The sequence below is a fragment of the Andrena cerasifolii genome, chromosome 2 (genome assembly GCF_050908995.1).
Source record: "Andrena cerasifolii isolate SP2316 chromosome 2, iyAndCera1_principal, whole genome shotgun sequence".
Taxonomy (NCBI): domain Eukaryota; kingdom Metazoa; phylum Arthropoda; class Insecta; order Hymenoptera; family Andrenidae; genus Andrena; species Andrena cerasifolii.
Window position 1 is genome coordinate 13,736,736 of NC_135119.1, and position 24,596 is coordinate 13,761,331.

At 33.7% G+C, this 24,596-nt stretch overlaps 1 protein-coding gene across 1 annotated transcript in view; it reads left to right on the forward strand.

The window, feature by feature from the left end:
- The window catches only part of Cap (Cbl-associated protein), a 181,733-nt gene that overhangs the window by 106,282 nt on the left and 50,855 nt on the right, over positions 1 to 24,596 (forward strand). Inside the window, exons 7-15 of the mRNA XM_076807232.1 lie at positions 5,527 to 5,637; positions 13,720 to 13,767; positions 16,759 to 16,961; positions 17,499 to 17,694; positions 18,835 to 18,933; positions 19,215 to 19,354; positions 20,654 to 20,726; positions 22,352 to 22,387; positions 24,057 to 24,201. Coding sequence (XP_076663347.1) covers positions 5,527 to 5,637; positions 13,720 to 13,767; positions 16,759 to 16,961; positions 17,499 to 17,694; positions 18,835 to 18,933; positions 19,215 to 19,354; positions 20,654 to 20,726; positions 22,352 to 22,387; positions 24,057 to 24,201 — 1,051 coding nt within the window. The remainder of the gene's footprint in view (positions 1 to 5,526; positions 5,638 to 13,719; positions 13,768 to 16,758; positions 16,962 to 17,498; positions 17,695 to 18,834; positions 18,934 to 19,214; positions 19,355 to 20,653; positions 20,727 to 22,351; positions 22,388 to 24,056; positions 24,202 to 24,596) is intronic.

Here is a 24,596-nt window from a genome sequence, read left to right on the forward strand (position 1 = left end):
CAGCCTACACTTAGCTTTCACATCGGAATCTTTAGTTCTGTCAAGCAGGATGAGAGAAGTAAGAATTATTATTTGTCGATCTAATTGACATTAATCTGTTCATTAAATTGGAATTAGCTTGTTGCTTCTTTGAGATTGTGTTTGAATATTCCACGGTCCTCTACTTCTCTGTATCAAAGAACACTACCAAGGGATCTTAATACTTATTGGTTTTTAAATCACTTATTTTTTAATTTTCTTTGAATGAAATTTATTTCATAATACTCACTGAACAAGTTACTGAAATTATAAAAATCGAAAATCACTTTCGTTCCCATAACTTTTCGACCTATAAGAATATTGATAAAATATTTCTTGCTTAAAAAGGAAATCTTAAAAAGGATAGTTTTAATCAGATGTCTGAAGTATTATTTGTATATAAGAAAATACACGTTCCAAAAAATATAGTTAAAGAAAATTTACGTACGTGTATGTTTTGTTAGTGTTTTTCTGAATTATCGCATTCTCTGTTACACATCACATATACATCAATGTCACATATTTATGATAGCGTTGATTTTTCATTTTATGCCCATACGTTTTAGAAAATGGGAAGAATATATGTAGAACTAAGAAAAGTTCTATTTTGAAAGAAGAAATAATAAGTGGATCTATTTCTTGCCAATAAAATGGGAATACTTTGAGATAACTACGTTGGCTTTCGCGCGGGTCGTGGGTTATCAGTACATACAACTGGAGCACAAAAAGTATTGCTTAACATCATAGAAATTCTTACTATCGTAAAGATTTAGATGTCGTTTAATATCGTTTGAAATTTTTGATTATCTTAATTTAATTCTGTCAGTAATAAAAGTTGATATATGTATGTTGTTCTATATACATATTTCTAATAGGTAATTGAGTAGGTATTATTCGTTGTGCTGTCGTCACTAGCAATTATCCAATAATCAAATAGCGTTAAATTATTCTGATTGTTATAGATTATTCTATTACTTTTATGTAAACGTAATTGCAGCAAAATTATTTTTTTTAGTAAATACATGTTTGTACTACTATGTCTCAGCTTGTTTTCACTAAATTAAAATGTTGTTTTACTTCACATGAAACTTTGAACAAAACTTAGAAAATTCGTCAGTATACAAAACTCAGTTTTAGTTTTTCTTATTGTATAAGATCAATAAGTACCCCATCATTTTGATACAATATGATCTTTCTGTTTCATTTTCACAATTTTTCATATTTTATATTCGATGGGTTGCATACTACTTTGTATAGTTTCTCAGTTAGGTGTCAGATTGAGTACAGCAAACGTTTCTTTTTCGACAGAACATGTTTTGACGTTCGGGGCTATAAAAGATACGTATGAATGCGTTTCTAGAGTATTATTCTATTTCTGTACCTACGTATAATCGTCAGTCTTCATCTAACACATAATTTTTTGTGTCATTCTTTAACTGTCTTATATTTCATACGGTACTAATTAATGAAGAATCGATCAGTGCAACTAGTAAGAAGGTATTTAGAAATTTCATAACTCAGAAAGATATTTTGTGTTCCAAAGCATTAATTCAGCTTAATGAAAGTAAAAGTTTTTATGTAATTCATGAAATAGTCATTTACGAAACAGTTACTTCACTAATAATATGCAAATATGTAATTTTTCATATTTTACGTAAAATATGTAATCACATAAATTTTCAAATTGACTGTACAAGGCGAATCTTTTAGATATGTATATCACAACTTAGAAATAATTTATTAACCATAGCAGTTAAATTTAGTGACTTAACAATAACAGAACACGCAAAGTAGTTGTACCTTTAACTATTAAATTCTTTTATAAGTACATAGACATATTTACTGACGAACAAAAATCAATTTCTCATTGTTTAATCTCATTACCTGTTCATCGCCGTACAAAATTAGACATTTTAATTAAAACTTCTGAAGAAATTAAACAATATTTCATCGGAACACTAAAAAAAAATATAGCTTCAGGATATTGCTATTTAAGAAATCCAAAGATCGACTTAGGTTTTCGAATATTATGAAGAAAAATCTACTCAATCATTATTGATTACTTATTACAAAAACATTTACTAGGATGCAAAGATATCCAACATTCTCAAAGGGAACTGATTACTAGTTAAGCAATTTAAAAACAAATTATTCTGGCATATACCTAAAAAAATTCAAAAGCCTGTAACTAACAATAAGTCGTGATCATGTTAAAAATTATCACAAAGACTTGCCTCTCGATTTATTGCGAGAATGCTGTAAATATTTCATTTCTCTATAAATAAATCTCAAGTACATTAGCGGTTACGAACAGGGTTGGGTTTTATTATTAAATCAATTTTCCCCAAGCGCTTCGTTAAGTAAGGAAACGTTAAGGGGACTAGACAGTTGAAAATTCCTTACCTTATCTCCTTACGCAACGGATGGTTACATCCACCATCGCGTCTACTCCCCGCGGCATTGAAAGAAATATTCGGTAACTATCCAGATGAACATCCACCACCCACGATTTATTTTTTCTTCGACGTCGAATCACAGCGGCTAGCCCAGGTTGGTCCGGTTGCAACGTTCATGATTCATTCGAGAATGAGGACCTAAATATAGGCCTCATCGAGAAATAGGCCAGTGCTCGTAGAACGTTTCGTCGCGCGTCCAGCTACACGCCGGAACCACGATTTTGGCTATTTCCGACGAATTGCGACACGACCTGCCACATCCGCCGATTTAACTGTATCCCATTCAGATCTCCACCCTTTCGCTGCAACCTCTTCAATCACAGTAACGAAAAATTCTTCGCTTCGCGTAGTTCCAACTCGGAACAGATGTTCTAGGACGCCCATAAATATTTCATAGAATATTTTCGAATTTCGTACAGTATTGAGTATTCACACAATATGCAGGGGGCGGAATGTAGTTGTGTTTACCGCGCGTGTTCTCGTTTTTTCGAAAACAAGGTATCATTAAATAGTGGAAATGAGACTCGTGCTTACTTGGATTCGAACATACGCACTTGTTTCCGGAGGAGACTGAATAAATTCTTTAAAATGTCTATGATTTGGATTTTCGTAGCATATAGATATCAGGGTAAGTCGGGGAGAGATGGCCCACTTTTTTTTAAAACAACCAGTACACCGTGAATTTAGGAGTTTTATAAAGGACAAAAATATATTTGCGAGAGGAAATACAGTTAGATAAATAATATAAAATTGAATTAAAAAAATAATCATACATTTAAAAAGAATAAAATAAAATTGTAATCTATGCGAAAGGCTATCTCACCCGGACAATCCGGGTGAGATGACCCATATAAAGGATACATGTTACGAGGTTAATAAGACGATTTTTTTTTGCCCAGAACTTTTCCACAAATCCACATTCATTGCATCAGATCAAAAAATTTGAGCATCCTTCGTGAAACCATTTTTTACAGCTCATACAGCAAACCCAGTCATCAGCCCACCCATTTTGCCACTTTGGACTGCTTGTACAGCTTAAAAACAATGCCTCGTTTGTCCATAACTTCCTAAGCTGATTATATCTTCGTTTGCATTCCGTTGACATGTTCTACAATAACATTTACTAACAAGGGAAGATCCCGAACCCGAAAAGTCAAAAAATTCTGAAACTTTGTGAAAATGTAGGGGATCTCCTCCTGATTACAACGCAATTTTTGTTTGCTGCCCTTAATTCACTAGAAGGGGGTGAAATTTTTGTGTTAGAACTCCCGAACTGTAAGAGATAGAAAAAAAGTTTCAAGACAAAAATTACTTCTTTTAATTAGATATATCATTTGGTAAAAAAAATTATTTTACAGTCCGCGAGTTATAGCAGAAATTCGGAAAATAACCGGATTTTCAGGGGTCAATTACACCCCTTTAGAGTGAATTTGGGCAGCAAACAAAAATTGCGCGATAATCGGGAGAAAATTCCCTACGTATTCACAAAGTTTCAGAATTTTTTAAATTTCCGGGTTCGGGATGTTCCCTCGTAAGTAGCTGTTATGCATGATTTTACGATGGGCCAACTATCCTCGAAAAAGTCGGGCCAACTAACCCGAGAGTCGAGAAGCGCTGACTCGCTTGTTTTTTTTCAATAATGTTACGACAATATCTCCTCATAAGAACGTAAATATAACCCCCAAACATTATATTAACGCATTGCATTAAAAAAAGTCATTACTTTTTCGCAAAATGTCAGTAAATAATAATTTAAAGAACACGTAGAAAAATTTCGAGAATAGTCAATTTTTACATTACTAATAACTTACCTGATTTCATAATTGAAAGCAAACAGAAAGCACGATTAATGCGGCGTGTGAGCGACGCGCAATATATCACTAAAAACAACTGAAAATCTCACCCGCAAGGCCATCTCACCCGGAATTACCCTATAAGAAAGGTTTCAGAGTTGCACTTCAGAAAACTTTAGTGCTTCGCCCACAGTAACGACGAATTCTTCATTGTACGTGGATCCAATTCGAAATTGATGTTCTAGGATAGTTTTTAGGTGGCTAACGCAACGAATGTGGAGATTGCGGGTTCAAAATCTCATGATTTTGTAGAGTTTTGAGTATTGAACTGATATCCTGGGGATAAACTGTGTAAATGGTTGTGGTGAAAATTGAATTTACCTTCATTGTATTTTCTTCTGTAGGTTTCGATTTCCTGGGGGTCAATTTTCTCTATTTTTCACTAATGTGTTTTCTCTATTTTCACTACCTTTACCCAATCGATGACCTGGGGAAGAGTTTCGTTCTCGAAAATGGCGTAGAAAAAAAAAATTGAAAAATTGTGGAATTCTTTTTATTTAGGGTTTCTCTTGTTGAAACTACTTCTCTTCTATTTTATTAACATGAGCATTGAAGTAAAATTTTAAGATTTACTATTTAAGTGTACTGTGTTCAGTTTTCATAGGTCCCTTATGAACATGTCTGCAGAACGAAACTACGTTTATTTCTTCTACAATCTCCATTACACGTAAATTTATTAATCCATTTCTAAATCATTTAACACCATTATTTCTCTACATTTCATACTTTGTGTAACATAGCTTTATTAATCATTAAATAATACAATAGCAGCACACGGTGGTCGTGGAATATTTATGGTAAACATGGGTACGTTCGTTAGTAAAACTTACAATTATAAACAAATGTGTACTTTGGACGAATGTTTTTCGCGAAACATTTTGCTTACTGATTGACCCCTACGATTTAGTTTTTAATTACTGGACTCTCAAAAAATTATAGTGTAAATAAATTATTAAAGATAAGAGATATTGCAGGATAAAGTGTGGTTGAGATTTTTTCAAAAGGATATTCTTACTTCTTGTTCGGTATAAATAGAAAATTATTTATAGTTTAGATTAAGGGGGAAGCGTAAATATTCCACTAGCAGATCCTAACGCTTTTGAACACCGTTGAACTTCGATCACTTCTAAGATTACCAAGTGTTAGTGCCTCATTTTTTTACTTTTTATTTTTTGCACATGTTGGGCATGCTTTTTTAGCTGAAGGGAGTGGTTTTGATTTTGCTGCGAAAGGAAATGGCAATGAGAGCAATCTACTGCACGAGATCGACAATGCTTTGAAAATCGGCAAGGGATTTCTGTTTGGGAAAGGTGCGTCTCATGATTTTGCTTTGTTAACTAGAGCATGCTTTTCAACGAAAATAAAAAATAGTTAATCGGCTTAAGTTAAATATCGATTGCGAAATATTTTCATTGCAAATGCTTTGATTTCGACTAAAAGTTCATTCAAGTTTGTTCTTGCAAGTAAGTAGATATCCAAATTAAGGTGTTTAAAAACTACAAGTTTCCTTTTTTATTTCATACACGTAAATGGTTTAAATATTTTATAAAGAACTTAATCTCACTACAGAAACCATGAAAAGTTTCTTATTTTATTTACATGTTAAACGTATATTTTAAGACGTATCTATTTTTACCCCTAAGTTAGTGGTCCTTACTCTTTATTTAAAATTAAGGACCTCGATGTCCATTATCCATTAATGGAACATCCTGCGTTCCATTAAATATCTAGGATGCACATTTCAGTTACGTTTTATTTATTTATGAGAAAGTAGAGGTTTGGATGGAAGTATATTGTATTTTTCTTCTTTTCTATTAAATACAATGTGAAATTCGATGTTTATTTAAATTAAGTAAATAATACAAAATCGCACTCCAAACATCGTACAAATTATATCGACTATTTAAAATAACTTTTTACGGACTGAAAAAAGATACTAATTATCAAACAATCAAAATTTGATATAAAAAGCAAGAAGTGACATTGTTAAAGCTTATACTTTTGTATAAAATATAATGCTGTTACATACATAATTATTAAATAACGCACCTATTAAAGTTTAAATATTCCCCCAGACCTAACCTACTAAAAAGATCATTTAAACGATAGCTTTCGTTACATCGGTAATCCTCTACTAGAGGAGATACAAATTACTGTGGAAATTAGCATATAAATTTAATATTATATTTACTGCGGTTTACACTTTCTCTGTGACACATACATGTACCTACCAAGAAAGATCGCGATGAGTATTATGTATAACGGTATGTTAGGAAACAAAAGAGTCAACGCAATTGAAGAAAGTATTCTCTGTGTAAAAATTAAATCGGAAATGTCGAATAAACTTTTTCCGTACGTGGCTTCGTTTTCAAAATAGTTGAATGCGAAGATTCGTCTGCTACGCACACGATTTGGCTGGCGTGTCTGGCTATTACTCACTGCTTCCACTTGCGCGCCAGTGTTCGTCAACATTGATGCTGGGGTCCGGTTCAACGAATACAACAGACTTGTACATATTCTTAGGTTTTTATTATTCCAAAAATTCTATTTGGATCGATCGCGGTGGTGTAGTTACCTGATTTCCAGTCAAACATCACAGCCTTTAATTCATACTTAAGGGTAACGCTGTAGATGTTACTAACAAGGGAACATCCCGAATCTGGAAATTCAAAAAAATTCTGAAACTTTGTGAATTTGTAGGGGATTTCTTGTAGATTACAACGCAATTTTTGTTTGCTGCCCAAATTCACTCTAAGGGGGTGTAATCGACCCCTGAATATCCAGTTATTTCCCGATTTTCTGTTATAACTCGTGAACTGTAAAATAATTGTTTTACCAAATGATAGATCTAATTAAAAGAAGTAACTTTTGTCTTGAAACTTCTTTTCTATCTCTTACAGTTCGCGAGTTCTAACACAAAATCTGAAAATAGCCGAGTTTTCAGAGGTTAATTTCATCCCCTTCCAGCGAATTTAGGCAGCAAATAAAAATTGCGTTCTAATCAGGAGGAAATTCCCTATATATTCGCAAAGTCTCATAATTTTTTGAATCTTCGGGCTCGGGATCTTCCCTTGTAAGATAAACACTACAAAAAAAGTTGAAAATCGTTACGCAACTGAAAGAACACATTACCTACGTACGGATTATAAAAATTAATAAATGGAGATACATTGGTACTTTTCTCTCGTGCTTCTTAGATTCGTGAAGAAGAACTCTAAATGCCACTGCAAGGGTAATATTTTCCAGAATTTTCTAACAAAAATCCGTGGAAGTACAATGATATATTTTCGCATAAACCTTCCATCATTAATTTTGACAGAAAAAAAAATAAAAAAAATGTACAACAAATTACGCTCCGTCCTGTAAATGGAACAAGGAAGAAGCGGCTCTCGTGCATTCGCTGCACATGTTCCTAATCGGCTCCGTGCGAACTTTCAAGCCCTTCGACGAGCCGCGTTGCTGGACTATTCTAAATCGCCGGCTTCTGCGTAGTTAAACGACGACGCAGAACGTGACGATGGCGACGGCGTCGCCTTCGGGCCTTGGAGCGTCGCGACGCCTCTCAGTCTTACTCGGCCAACCATCGAGCTTCCTACATTCTCGCGAAACGCGAACTCGCGTACGAAATTTCTGTCGACCCACCGAACGGGGGCAGACGGCCCAAGACATGTTGGAGAAAAGTGAGTTGTGCCTACGTGGCCGAGGCTACTCTGCAGTTACTGGTGTATCCCCCTGCGATAAGTGATAGGATTCGGGGCGGTGTCGCCTCAAGGATTCGTTCAACAGGTTGTCCTGCGAACGCGGAGATCTCTAGATAGGACGCACTCGAACGAGTTAGGACTCTCGCTTGAACAATTCCAACGAACTTGCATCCCCCTTTTCTAATTCCTTGAAAGTGACTTTGCAGTCTTCCGAATTTCACTGTGGGCAAATGCCTTGCTCCCGGCACATTGCGTTGCACGTAGGATTCATGAAGGAGAAATCGTTTGACGATTAGAAATTCAGGGAAAAGTGACGAATTGCAAATAAGCTTCCACTGATTTGGATTCTTCTTAGAACTGCAGTTGCGGGTACAAGTGAGTGAAGACTTCACTGGACTGTATGTCAGTGGAGTAAACACCTGTGATGTAATCAGAAATTGCGGTAGAGATGATTACACGTACATTAATATCTGCTGGTTCGTTTGAAATTTCGTCCCTTCAGTTCGTTTAATTTTTAGAGAATCCCCTTCTAATAATTAGATTCGTGCAGGTACTGGGGTATTTTCACGTAAACGTGTTTAATGGCATTCAAGACGAAATATTTCCGTTCGTTACATTCCACTTTTCATCGATTAGCAAGTTAAATTGTCAAAAGAGAGGAAGCATAATTGTGAATAATAATACAATGGTGCCTTCGCGATCGGAACGGTGCAGATCCCTGAAGGACCTCTGTTTGTATCGAAGCATTGTTCCTTTATTGCCAAAACTAATTCTGACCGTGATTATTCAGCGCGAAACTGGTGGTGGTCGCATTCACAATAATGGCAGCATCAGCGTGGAAACGTGAAATGCCAACTATAGGAACGAAACTACGGAGCAGTTCAGAAACTGGAAACGGATTAGACTGCCTGATAATTAACAAGAATACGTTGGAGCCTCCGCCATCTGGGTCTCGATAAAGCGAATTTGTTTAATTCGAGCTCTGCCCATGTACATTCGCTTTATTGGTGGGTGTAATAATTACAACAATCAACGTCGTTCTTTTCATAGGAGATGGATTTTTAGTTTTTACGGTGTTCCCTCTCGCGTGGAATTTATTTTCCTGAGACATCGAGTGAACGTGGCCGTGTAGGTATCTTTTTCTAACCCGAGTTCCTGTTAATTCGAATTGGTTGGGGCCCGTTTACTGCGGATTCTGGAGGCTTTGATTGATGTGCAAACTATCGAAAGAGCTAGGATTACTGGCATCGGAAGTGTCTTCCTTGAGAATCTTCGAAATATTCATTGGCATTAGAAAAAGGTTTTACGTTGGGTGGATTAGAGAATAGGAAAATTAATAATCTCTGGTGGAATATATTACAAAAAGGGAAATTTCGAGGTATATTACTTTATTATTTATTTCGTCAATATCTGTATTATCATAGTTTGAATATAGAATGATTGGTGTTAGAGCAGTGAGTGGTATGAAATAAAAAATTCCCTTATTCGAATAGTCTCTCTAACAGTTGTTCTAATGGAGGTTCCACTGTACCAGGAAGTAAATTCTTTTATCGTTTCGTCAAATAAGGAAGAGACGGTGACAAGTGTCAGTGAATATTTATATTTTATGAGGTAACACTTCCGTGAGTGACGAAAAACGTACTCCTTGTCGTTGACATTAAATTCGATTTTTTTTAAGTTGAAATTTTTTTTGGAGAAGCTAAATTTCATTAAATTTAGTTGACATTAAATTCGATTTTTTTAAGTTAAATTTTTGTGGTAGGAGCTAAATTTTATTAAATTTAGTTGACATTAAATTCGATTTTTTTGTAAGTTAAATTTTTTTTTTGAGGAGTTAAATCTTATTAAATTCGTTTTTTTTGTAAGTTAAAATTTTTTTCTGGAGGAGCTAAATTCGATTAAATTTAGTTGACCTGGAATTTTAATATCTCTTTTAAACAAAGGTACTGAACAAATTTGCATTAATTTCGACTGATTTCAAGTGATATGCACTACGATAGGTGCAATTTTTGGGATCGACAAGTTTTTCTCAAATATGAACTCTATCTGCGTGTGCTGTACAACGTGGAGAAGTGTTTACATGCGAGTGCATGAAAAATTAAATGTCGGTGGAAAACAAGGAGCAGCTTGTAGCTTGCCGGTTTTCGATTACATAAAGGTGTCACGTTACGGCGCCACAGATTGCACGAAATTGCAATATACGTATGTTCCCGAGGCAGAAGTTACGCGCTATTTTCGTTTGTCAGCCACTGGTTCCTTCCGCTTCTTTCGACTTTTCCTGCCGCGAAATTCGATTTGCACAGAAACTTTTTCAAATGCATTTCGTTGATCCATTGGTTTCTTCTATTGGATTTCATATAAATTTCTGCAATATCTCCACTCTTTCGCAATGGATCTTTAACAAATGAAGTTACTAAAACAACTGGCTAATCTTTGTTGAAAATAGTTAATTGAGGCAAAGGTTCTAATGGGAGTTGTTTCTTGCATTTTTGTAAACAATTTTTGTCTTTGTTTATGCATATCTTGCAAAATGTAGAAACACGGAGGCATACAGTGTGCAATAATTAAATGGGACTACCTTTTCAACAGACAAGTAAAAAGTTCACCTTTTTGGTGAAAAATTTTTGGTCCTTATTTTCGAAATCAGCGGGCCATTTTACATAAGAAAAAAATATTGGCATCTGCTGCGCAAAATGGCTGTAAACTGGTGTAATATAATTCTACAGAAATGGTAATAACTTGTTTTAAGATTGAATAGAACGAAACAAAATTTAACGAAATTTCCTTAAGAAGAGAGTTTAAAAAGTTCTCAGACATGTACTCGACGTGCATTTCACTGAATTCAGTCTCATTAAATTTGCAGCCTTTCATAATAGAGGAACCTATATAAATGAAAAAGGATTACAGCTTACGGAACAGATTCAATGTACAGTGTCACAGTTTAAGAGATGTTTACCTTCCTGTCCTCGACTTTTCTGCTCTTCCCAGTCCTTCTCTGCTTTCTTTTTGTGTTTGAAGCCCATCAAGCTTGCTTCTCTATTAATGACCTGCACCGGTCTCGTAAAGAAGCAATTTAAGGAGTCCTCGGTACGTTCTTTATCGTGATTTAAGGTCGCAGAATTACTCGTCTCGGTGAAATTCAACTCTTTACAACGTAACGTCGTCCATTATAGCATTGCAAGTACTAACAAATTTTTACACTTGCAACAAATAAGGAAAACGCAGGATTACATTCATTTTATAACACGCAGCAGAATTTTAATGATGCAAAATTATTTTTTAACACAGCCACAACTGCATAATTTTATTTTTAGCAGGAGAAATGTCACATTTACGAACGAAATTTTTCTTACAATTTTAATACTTTCTATCGAATACTTTCTTTACACTCTAGTTTCTTAAACCTCTTGAGCTACCAATGCCTCCTTATAAAACGAGTACTTTCATCGGGTTGCGTCCTTTTTGCACTTCATAACGACTTAAAACTGTTCCTGAACTTGAGAATATTTTAGATCGTGCAGGAAGAGAATATCGTTCTTCGTCCTTTAATTTATGACATGAATCGCTTTAATTATTTTCAATGTTAGTTCTTTGACCAGGATAGTAGCTTTCGTGATAGTTCTTTCGTAAGATAGTAGCGTTTGGATAGTTGAACATTCGATTAAACAAAGTTCACATAATGGAAGTTCTATTGTAACACGAAACTATGACCATGGATGATGAAAGATTTTATTAATATTATCTTTGCACACTTCAGAAATAATTTGTATACATCAAAAGGAATTCTTGAAGCACGTGAAGTATTACAATTATTTCGCATTAAAGTACAAATCTCTTCCATTCAGGTGTAATGCAATTTAATTGTCAGATAAGTAGAATATTATAATGTATTTTTTGCCAATTTTTAATTGAAGCTTACAGTACGGGATGTCCTATACTTTTTGCTTTAAACCTCAACTGAACGTATTACATTTAATATCAACTAAATGTCATGAAAAAAAAATCGGAAAATGCCACTTAAAAGTAGAAAAAGACATTATTTTTGGTACTCGCTTAAGGGAGATTGCTGCTTTTTATTTGCAAATTGTACCTCCGACATGAGTAACCATGGCATGCTTCCAAAGGTCACATTGCTTGTCAATGCGGATATCACCTTTAAATAGAGCATTTAAAATAGACAAAGTAATTGATGGACACACATTAGTACTCGATAGACACTTTTGAGTAAGCTTTCTCACAATGTGTAATACTGCTGGCGTACTTTTGTAGTATCCTACAAAAATAATAGAAATTGAAGTTTTTAATCTAACGCATTAAGATATTTTAAATAATAACTCTGTATTCGAATCGGAAATATTTGTAATTTATTTGATACACAGGTTGTATACGTCCGTTATGTTCGCCCTTAACAATTATTTTCCCTACAATGGATTTTATCTTAAATTAATTTTTCTTTAATTGCCTCTTGAAAATGAACTTCAAGGTCATCATAATTTGTTTCAGTAGGACCATATATCTCTATTAGTATACTCGTGTAATCTGAGGCACTGAGGGCAAAAACGGACTAGCCCACATTTTTGGGGAAATTGAATTAGTAGCAATAATGTATACCAATAGGCTGTGCTAATCATGTAAAATAGGAAAAGTTAATTTTTCTTCAATGTGGGATAGTCCGTCTTTGCTCTCAATGCCTCATCAATGATCACACTTATTAGTCAATTTCTACTAAAGTAGGTTTTGGATATCCTGAAAGATATTAACCCTCGATTGTCACACCTACTTTTTCGAACGTCGTTGCCACACTGGGTCAATTTGACCCTGCCAACTTTCAATCAGTGGTTATTTAAAAACTATTTGTTAAATTAAGTCTAAAAAAATCTGAGATAAAGTTTGAACATTGTAGAATATATTCCCATCGTTGAAAGTTGGCATTTAAAGTGTCATCATGCTTAAAAAAAAATTTGAAGCAATAAGAGTTACGACGAACAATTTTTTGCTTAAAAAATTATTGGGTCAATTTGACCAAGTGTGACAACCGAGGGTTAATACAGACTGAGTAGAAAGGACGTTCTTAAACATTCTGTCTTCCTAAACATATAATCAGAATAATCTATAATGACATTTTAAAAAAATTCCTCCTTAGGCAAATCGTGACGTGTGTTACATAAATTATTAAAATTGCATAATGAATTCAGCACAATTAATTTCACAAAGAAATTTTATATTACCGGTAGCGGGATAGCGCCATGCTGAATCAGATATCATATGCAGATTTAATTAGTGATTCATTATTTCTCTATGAATTTAAATATCGCTCATTCTCATGAGAGTTCATCGATGTAATCAGTCATTTTTCTTATGTCTCGTGATTGTAATCGCATTTGGCAATTAGACACTTCCATTAAGGTGCGAATCCACGATGAGATTTTACACGAGACAGAAATCTCAGCAACAACTAAATGTAAATAATGGAAATATTCGCGAGGGATGAGATTTTTGAAAATATATCATGAAACTCGTCTTACGAGAGTCTAATTTCACGAAGTTAATGACAGCATAATTAAACAATAATGAAAGAATTGTCTCGTGAGATTAAAGTCTCATTTGAGACGCGATATTCTCATCGTGGATTTGCATCTTTAGACACGAAGAGTGTTGAACGAATCCTTAAAATCCGTTTGATATTTTCAGAGAACGTTATGTTCGCTCCCACGTTTAAAGCTTCGTCAAAAACACCAGGTAAACTTTCAAAAGAGAGGCGTGAAACTAACAGAATGCTTTGTACTATTGTGGATTGTACGTTTATTAAAAGGGATAGCGTTCAACGAGACGGACTGCATTACTTAGCCACGCGTTATCATGCTGAATGCAATTAAAGCGTGATAACTGAAAATGAAAGTTGCTATAATCTCAGGGCTCCGAATCGGTGTTCGGCCTTTCACATAACAAGTTACAAGGAATCATTGCTATTGTAATTTTAGAAAAAAAATTGTATCACACATTGATGAAGCTATTTCATTGAACTTACTCTAATATATATTTTTTTTTACCAAATGAAACAAATATTTTCATGCAAGTTTTTGAATCGATTAGGATATCTCTTCCGTACTTACATCTCTTGCAGAAACACTCTTGCATGCAAACAAGCGAATCCGTTCAGTGTTACGCCACATTAACGTTACCTGATTCCCCCGTGCGTTTTAAAATTAATCGAGGCGAAAATTAGCATCACCCGCAACGTCTGGCTGCAGAAAACCAGCTCAGCATTGTATCCTGGCGCTCGTCAGCCAATTACAATTATTAATCCTACCTAAAGATCGACGCCCACGAAATTATAATTTTACGGACGTTCTACAGAATTACTGCTTATTTCCTGCTTTTGCAACCACGGCAAATTTGTCTCTGGAAATTGCATGGTGTTTTTTGAATTTGTGAATATGCAAGGGAAGACGAACTTCATAATGTAATAAAAAAAAAGTAGAATAAATTGTTATCGGCCGAGGGTTTGTTTTCAGGAGAATTAATTCAATTTATCAATCCAAATAATATGTTGATATATAATCTCCATGATTTCACGAGTGGTGAGATTACAGAAGGCATGGGAAATAATTGAAGTCAATGTATTTTCTTGATCGAGAAATTATTTAAGTGTTGTAATTAAAGCTAAGAATGTACTCGTTGGATTAAAGTTATATGTATAAGGTCGATAATGATTGCTGGTTAATTGAAACAAGTAAAAATATAGAGTTGAAACAACTGTCAATTTTTATAAGCAGTGTCTGTGCTTCAAGATCAGTATTTACTTGGATATACAGAGTTAAAAATAATGGTTTCTATATATTTATTTATAATAATAGATATAGATATTTATCGGTAAATCGCGAGAAATACATAATTTATCGAATTATCGGTAAAGATTTTGCGAATTACCGATAAATATCGAGAAATACATAATTTATCGAATTACCGGTAAAATTTTTGCGATTTATCGGTAAATATCGAGAAATACATAATTTATCGAATTACCTGTAAAATTTTTGCGATTTACTGGCAAATAACGAGAAATACATAATTTATCGAATTACCGGTAAAAATTTCGCGATTTACCGGTAAATATCGAGAAATACATAATTTATCGAATTACCGGTAAAAAATTTGCGAATTACCGGTAAAAATTGTATGTATAGCAATGTAGCGCATAATTCTGTCGATATCTACTACGTTATCAGTGAAAAAAAAATTCAAACCGATTTACCGGTTTGCAATCCCTAGTGGGGTAATTCCTGCTGTCAGTGAGCACACCAAAAATTCCTACCGCCCCCATCTCCGGGATGGTCTCACGTAATAGACCGAGGAATCGCCGAGGAAAGAACGATTCTTTATATAATGCGCCCCCGCGGCCAAGATTAGCAAATCTCCTACGGTCCGTGAATGTTGATTTTGGCTCGTTTTCGTTGGATTCACGTGGCCCCAACCGTCACACCACATCTGCTGCCTACCACGGTGCAAAGACCCTAACACAGCTATCTTGGACTGGACTCGAATGTTGTTTACCCAAACCACGAAACCCACGATTCGATTCGATCGTCCGCGAACGCAAATATACAATTGTTATTTGCGATGTTACGCGAAATAATAAAGAGCAGCACGTGAAGTTCATGGAAAATTAGCACTGTATAATGTACAAAGTAAGAGCAATGGTAAAGTTCGGTGTTTGCTTTCTAGTGCAGTTAAGCCTCTGTTATACGAGCTAACAGGAAGGTGATGATTTGACGAATAGAAATGTTTTCACAATGAAACACTATTTCTCGGATAACGTAATATACGAAGGGAAATTAATGAATGAAGTTCACTGGTGTTTATTCTTTATTATGATTCAAGTAAATTGAAGTGCTCACCAAAATAGTTCATGTAAAAATATATCTATGCAACCAATATTTCAACATATCCAACTGAAAGCAGTGCATTTTTTTGTATTTCCTCGCACTTAAGTAAAAATGAAGAAAATCATTACTCATATTTTATAAATAATTTCTACAAGATTAAAAGTAGAACATAAAATAATTGCAGATGAAGCACAAGAAAGTAATACCTAAAAATAATATTTTCTAAACAAAGAAATAAATTCTAAAAAAAATTTACACTTCTAGAATGTTTACTGCAAGTACAGTACATCATTCAAAATAGAAAAAAGAATGAAATTTAGCATATAGGTCCATCCCATATATAGGGTAGATGTACCGTTTGTGGCCATTGCACTGTTTTTGACCATGTGCATAATTGTTTTATTTTTAAATTGTTTGCAGACCATTATTATGTGGAGAATTTCACATCATAAATATTTTGTTTGGTATACCGCCAGAAATATAAGGTTACACTTATTGCTTACACGGAAAAATGTTATATTTTTTAACCAAAGCTGGTAATATACCTTAAAGTGGCTACAAAGGGTGCATCCACCCTACCCAAAGTATCTAAAACTATTCAGTAAGTGATAGGCACCAGACTATGCAAATTACTCTTTAATTCATTTAGCTGAGGAAACAATAAATGTTACAACTAATTCGAACTACACAGTTTGGAGTGACATGTGTGAGCTTCTGAATCCAACACGTTAAACTTACTAACATCCAGTTTGTCTTCATATTTTGTATATATTTTAATATTCCATTTAACGATCAGACATGGAGACGATCATAGTGCTTTAACAACATGGATTTTTATTGTTAGGCGTTTGGTCACCTGGAAGCGAGCCACCGCCACCCCCAAAAGAGCCAAGCCCCGAACAAAAAGAGTCTCAAAAGGATGGTAGAATTCCATCCGTCTGGACGCCTTCCAGCGCCGGAGCTAGCCCCGTTCCAGAGAAAAAGGAATTTCGGCCAGTGCAATTTGAAAGCCCCATTCTAAGCCGAAAAAAGCTAGCGCAGCAAGAAGTAAGTTATCAAGATTTACACCATGATCCCTTTCCACGTGCTCGTAAAATTTAGACGGGCTATTAAATCTTTCCGCCTCGCTGATACGGTGGGACGTGGAGATTTGTAATATCGCGTTGCAATTTCTCGCATCTATATAAAAAATGTTTATGGAATGTGATTGTAAATAATTCACTATCTGCTGTCAAGTCTATCATTATCCATGCACGAATTTTAATTGTTATTTGCGTGGTATAATGTGTATTTAAAATTTTACATAGGTACGTATAATAAAAAATATCGTGCATGAGATAGCACCCCATCTTTCTTTTTTATATTGTCTCTTACAGTTCATATGTCTTTGGAGATTTTTAATAGAGTGAAAGTGTCGTACATATATTTCTTTGTTCTTTAATCACGATTATTTATTTATTTGTTTTTAGTGCAAACTGAAATGTTGTTTCTAAATTGAAAATTAAAGATTAGAAAATTATGCGATTCCCTTTTATGCCGGGGTATATAGTTTATACTTCGTCTGCGCTTGCACCACTTTTGTAGACAGCATCGGAGGCACCAGCACCCTGGGAGCCTGAACGAGAAAAGAAGGAAGCTTCCCAAAGTAGTTACGAAAGCAGCAGTGTGCGAATTGTCAATTCGCATTCAGCCCCATCACAAGGTTTAAATTCGTTGGCTTCGACGCCCCGCTTACCACGTGCTCAAAATCCCACCATCACGTTATTGCAGAAAGCAAGAGGTAAGCCACCAGGGATCGACCTACTTAGGGTTTGTCGGTTTTTTAAAAACCGGTTTTTATTTATAAATTTGTAAAATTCAAAAACCGGTTTTTAAATTAAAAAAAAACTATTTTAGAATTATTTAATTAAAAACGTTAACATTTTTACTTGAAATCGCCTTGGACAAAAGCATATTGTAGTAGATAACAGTTTACTGTAAAACTAATCTTCATGAATTCACTAATCTTCATTATTTTCAGAAAGAATACTAAATGGAATAAAGATTTATAATTTGGTACTATCTTTCAAAAGATTTATATTTTGTACGGATTTTAATTATTTTAGATTTTTTCATTTTTCTTTTGGTATGCAGTCTATTTTATTATGTTACATTTTTGTAGATCCATAAATATTAAATAAATTCAAAAATTGTATGCATTATTACCGATTCTGGTTACTTTAATTTTTTTTTATTTAGTTTTGTATAGATAGAGTATATTTTGTTTTGTTATATTTTCGTAATTCCATAATACTAAGGAAACTGAACATTTTAAAAATAAGTACAAGTATTTATTTTCTATTTTAATTATTTTTTTTTTCTGAAAAATGTAAAACCGGTTTAACCGGTCTTTCGGAAATAATGGAATTCGAAAACCGTTTTTTTCAAAAGTCGGTTTTTGTATAAGCCCTAGATAGACCATGCAGTTAAATAGGTGAAAGTCATAAATAAATGACTTTGATCGCGACAAATAAATACTAAAAATATTTTAAATCTTATTTCAAGTACATAGTCGTGGGAAAGTTTGTAAACAACGACTAACAAAAGAGAACGTCTGCAAAGCTGAGGAACGCAGTTGCGATCTATACCTTAAAAATACTAATAATTTTAGTTTCGTGAAAATTATTCATAAGTATTCACTCCTACATCATTTTCAAAAACTCATTTCCCTTTTTTAATAAGTAGTATAATAGCAAATTAGTAAAACGTAGGTATTCTGTACAATTATACTAATTGGGTAGAGTAATAAGTATTTCAAAAAAAAATCCCAAATTTTCCATCTACAGTCAATTATTAAAATTTAACAAAAATATTGCTTCATTGCAGACTGTATTACATGCTGGTGAGTATATCAATGGTTTTCATTTCTCTGTCATTTCAGAGGGACAACTGCCAAAAGGGGCAGCCTACTTAGAGGAAACCGAAACAATAAAACGTCCCCCGAGCGATGAAAAGTCATTAATTAGTCCCGGTGAAATAAGTGAGTACATCCTTCATTTAACTTTGATCGTCGACATTTTGCAACCTGTCCTGTGCACCATTCAATATTTAAGCATATCCGAGAACACTTCGTGGATCCACGCGTTGACTAATATCAGAGCGCGATCTATTTCTACCGTGCATCAAGGACGCTCATGATTTTCACGTTGGCATGGTGCACGTAATATAATAAATCAGTCCGTCCAAGTGTTCCTTCCTTAACGTTGCGCGAGTGTTTTCTTACGGTTGCCGCATTGTGAAATTAAACTGATGTTCGCTCAGTCTACACCGTGAAGAAAGAGTACGAGAGCGAGCCGGAAACGGAAAATGAACTGCCGAAGAAGATGGCCGATTTGGGTCCTCGAAAATTCGAGGGTATTGGCCCAACAACTAAGGAGGGTATTCCTCTTGTTTTAAGATCGGTAGGTCTGTAACAAAATTACTGAAGTCTTAAAGTTGTTCGGAATTCGCGAGTAAAAAAAGGGTTTAGATTAATGTAATTCTTGAGATTTTGTTAATCCCTCACTGCATATGTGCATTTATAAAGTATGGAATTAGTAAGATTCATTTTTGAGGTTCGAACACATTTTTTGTTCTCATTTGTTTAAATATCTGCACGTATGTGGCACAAGAAATAATTAAGTTTTCTTTTACACGATACGAAATAATACTTAACGGGACAATTTTAATTTCTTTTGATTTGTAATAGATTTTTTCAGAATGTCAAGTTTTTCTTCTGTCTGTAGTGGAATATCATTTTGAAACCGTTTAACCCTTCGGTGACACTCTGGGTGTGAGCCACCCATAAGCTGATTTTGACGCTCTGCACCTTCTATATGCAAAACGAATACCTTTTCTCCAAAGCTGACTTACAAACTATTTTTTCTCTCAAAAATATTATGTCCGAGCAACAACTCTGTAGATTTTTAGCTTCTAATATTGAAATTTGTAAAAGTTACAAATATTTAAAGATTTTCTTCGTTTTTTCTCGACATGTGGTGATCTAGAATTTTTTTACAAAACTGTGATTAAATTTCAATAAAAAAAACTATTGGGATACATTCTAGAGATCTTAAAACTGTTCCATGATTTTTTTTATGACGATTCGATTCTTTAGATGATAATGGCAGTGGTTCAAAAATTGCTCTGGGTGTGAGCCACCCAGGTATGTCAAAGTTGATCGAAAAAGGAGGTGTACCAACGAAGGGTTAATGAGTAATAATTAGATTTATAACAGTTAAAAGTATTGATTTAATTCACAATTTTAATAAAGAGAGTTATGAATATAACAGCTTTTGTAGTAAGGGATTAAAAAAAAAAGATATGCTTGAGTAATAGAACAATTTCTTCCAAAGTAAGTGCAATGCTTTTAATTATCAATTTTCACCTTGTGCGTATAAATCTTGTAATAGAACTCGGTAAGTACAGACATACAATACATTTATCAAAATGTAATTTGTAAAAGGGGATGTATCTATGCTTCCAAAAGGATGATAGTAATTTCTTCACGAAATGGAAATGTATTCATTTCAAGGCGATTAATTTTTCGTGCGTTAGTATCTTATAATATTTCAATTTGTACCAGAATTTCCAATTACTTTCTTTTAATGTAAATTATGAATTCCAAAAATAAGAGATTGAGAAGTAACTCTCGCTTTCTAAGTGGAGGGAAGTTTATATTTTCACGCCTGCGTTATTTGACTAGAGCAAAAACATTTTAGGAGGTCAAGGAGAATAATCAAACAAAATGGTACAAGAAAATGTACGATTCGTTACATCGTGCAGACCGAAACGGTGAGTTTGCGTTAAAAGCGAATGTTTCCCAGTTGCGATGCTTAGACGAGGCCATTGAGAATTTATTTAAAATTATAACAACGATTAATGCTGCTAAGATGTTTATTTGTGCATGGTGCTTAAAATGCATCGTGACTGCAAAAATAAGTAAACATCTCGTGTGTTTATTTAGTGTTTATCTTGAAGTAACCGAATCAATAGTGTGCGTTTTATTTCTATGAAACAACAATTTCATCAAGTATATTTTACTTGAGTTGGCCATTCCATAGTATTATATCTAAAATACCCCACAAGTAAATGCAATGGTAGATTGAATTGGATGATTTTATTTAATATGGCAATAATATATATACTTTTTAATTAATTCTTTCCACTTTCCACGTATTGCCACTTGACAAAATTATTTTAACAATCCAATATAAACCACAAAAATTGGCACAAAAGTTACAGTGAATTTCTTATTAGCGATCCTTAACGTGTGGGATGTTTTTGCAGAACAAATTAAGTAGTATTTTGTCAACTGTATTCGCTGTAATTTATTTGCTCAGAGGAGGCCATAATCTGAACTAATGCTCTTTAGGCAGAAATCGTAGACAATCTTCTGATCGACTTTGAGTTCTCTTACGAATTGTATATCTTGGGGAATGGAATACAATTCAGCAGGAAAGTTAAATGTGATCGCACGAAATATTTTTGAAGCTGGTGTTCTAGCCATTTGCAATTTTTGTCAATTGTAACCCCATTTTTTCCCCTAATTATCATCATGGAGCACACGATAAGCAGATAAGTGTAAATAAATTTTGACAAAGGAATTTTGTTTTACATCCACTGTGAACTGTGAACCCTTTATATTGTATGCAAGGGTAGCTTTGAATCGATGCCATTACGCGTATGAAATATTCTCATAGCCATACATAGTGAATTTGTAGCAGAAACGCCAATTCAATACCACTTAATTTGTTTTGCAAATTGGTTGTAATAATTATTGCCTCATCCGAAGCGTTAATGTAGAAGTATGTGCCCTTAATTAATGTGTCTATAATACATATGATATAGGTACTGTGGTACAATAGGTAATTCATTTGAACAAAAATAGTGAAATGTAATGTAATTGTAGTATTATTTGAATGAGTTCTTTACTCGAGCGAGTAAAAGTAAATATCGTAGGGCTTAACGTAATTTAGCATTGTAGAGAAAATTTAATATTTTTTTTAATATTAATTTAATTTAATATTAATTAAATTGTAGATAAAATTTAATATTAATGTAATATTAATTTAATATTAATGTAATATTAATTTAATATTAATTTAATATTAATTTAATATTAATTTAATTTAATATTAATTAAATTTTCTCTACAATACTAAATTACGCAACGCCCTACGATATTTACTTTTACTCGCTCGTGTAAAGCACTTATTCAATTAGTACTCCAATTACATTACATTTCACTATTTTTGCTCAAATGAATTACCAAAATAACATACCTACCTAATCCAAATTGGAACAAGAAAATGTTGCAAACTATAATGTATTGGATTTTTAAAATAATTTTACCAATGGAAATACATTATTTGCGGGACGAAAAAGTCATCAGGTTTCATATTTAATCTCGTTTTCAGATGACTACGTAACCATTCGTTACAAACCCAGAAGAGGTGAATACACGCTCCGCTGCACGTTTGACGGTTGAACAAATTGCAATATAAAAATACTAATGACAATAACGAAGCTTAGCCAGACATTAACATGTTGCAATGACGGTCTTCTTCTTCGGCCAATTTCGCACTTTTAACGGCAAATAGACGCGTTCTGTGCGAATGACTTTGATGTTACCATTTTACCAATGGCGTTTCAATGTGTGACAGATTTATCGAAGCCTTTCGTAACACGAGATAACTATAGTGATTGGTTTTAACGAAACTAATCGCTCGTGCGTGAAAGTAACAATAAACGATATACCTAATCGTGTACTGCGAGTGTGCCTTATTTCTAACATCTTACTACCGATTAACTTTCCTTAATCGATCGATTTCCTATGCAACTCTTCTCTAATTAATAGTTCATATACAGGATTAGTCATTGGACATAGAACACCCATTTTTCGGGGGGGTCCTTATAAAATTACAAAGGAGTGTAATGATATGCAGATATGTAAAAGTTCTGTCGTTTTTAAAGATACGAAAAGAAATTATATGGAAGTGTGACTTCCTTTTTTCAGAATTATTTGGATTCCCCATGTATTCTTTCTTTTTGTAATGGACCTACACCTGCATATCTGTTCTGTTTCCAATAACTCCATCCTATGAATAGTGAAAGGAATAATAAACTCGTTACAACTCAAATGTTCAAATAATATAATTTGAATTTCGACCGTAAAAATTGTTCTAATTAGAAGAGATGATTTCGGCGCACTGGTTCGGTCTGTTAAATATTTATTAAATATCTATTTAATAGACCCAACCAGTGCGCCGAAATCATCTCTTCTAATTAGAACTCAAATATTCATTCTTCATGAAAAATGTTTTTTTTTACTGATACAGTTATAAGTTCAAATAGGTTTATTTATAATGTACTTTAGATATAAATAGTAAATAAAATAAGCTGATCTATGTTTTAACATCAAGTTAAGTCTCTTTTCATTTTATTTTTTTTAAATTGTATTTTTTTAAAACGGGCAGAAAATGAATAACAGAATGGGTTTAACCATGTATTGTATTCAACGATTTTGCTGCAAAATTTAAAAATAAAATGCGTTTAATGGAGAGCTCCTTTTCTGCAATTCCGATAATTCACTCACCTTCATATTTTCCAATAAAATCATACAATACCATATCTGTATTTTTGTCAGTGCGGTGTAGTCGCCCAGAGAAATTCATCTGCATTGCACATTGAATTAAACAATCGAAGTTTCATGTAGAATATGTTTTATAACTGGTCGATAATCGTAATATATAATTTTACCGGAGAGAATAATAATTACGACGAGTTGTATCGAGTAAATTCATCGTATTATAATATTTCAGCTTTATTTGAATCACTGTTTTTAATTATGTGTAAGACATCACGAGAATATAAACACTGCAATAAAATATTAGATGGTAAATGTAACTTAATTATCATTGTTTAAACCCATCGATTATTTATTTATAATCGACTGCAACAGCTTCGCAGAAACTAAGTTTCATTCCACACGAGCTGTGTTACAAACGCGTGTACATAGTTGCTGCGCTGTTTGGTGATGGATAAACAACAGAATTAACTTAACACTTTCATGAATCAGTGCAAATGTATTTTCCTAATCAGTTTGAAAAATCGTTTTTCCAGGGACGAGATACGGCTATGGAAGTGGCAGTGGTTATTTAAGCGAACCAGAGCATCGTTTGTACTCGGAACGTTCCGCCACACTTGACAGTCGTCGACGACTACGTAATAAAGAAAATGATTTCGCTACGTCGACTGTGCCCAGAAAGTAAGAAACGTTTCCAATATATATAAAATCTTTTAGAATTTCTTACGTACGTTACCGTATTAAGTTTCGTGATTGTTTCTTAGTAATTCAATGTAATACGACAGAGTTTTTATAAACAATCTCCAATATCACCCACTGCAAAGATTTCTGTTATTATTGGCGATTTTGGGAAATATGAAAAGACAATATTATTTAAGACATTATGCTTTTGTTAATCCATGTATTTTCTTCAGTTTTACTAAAAAGAGAATTTAATAGTTGTTTATATGTTACATACAAGGTCCTTCGAGAATTTTAAATTATTAAATTATTATTAAATTAGGTAGTATTCCTTTCGACATTAACTTTACACTTCTCGTGTTTTTAATGATATTCTATTTTTCTATTTAATGTTA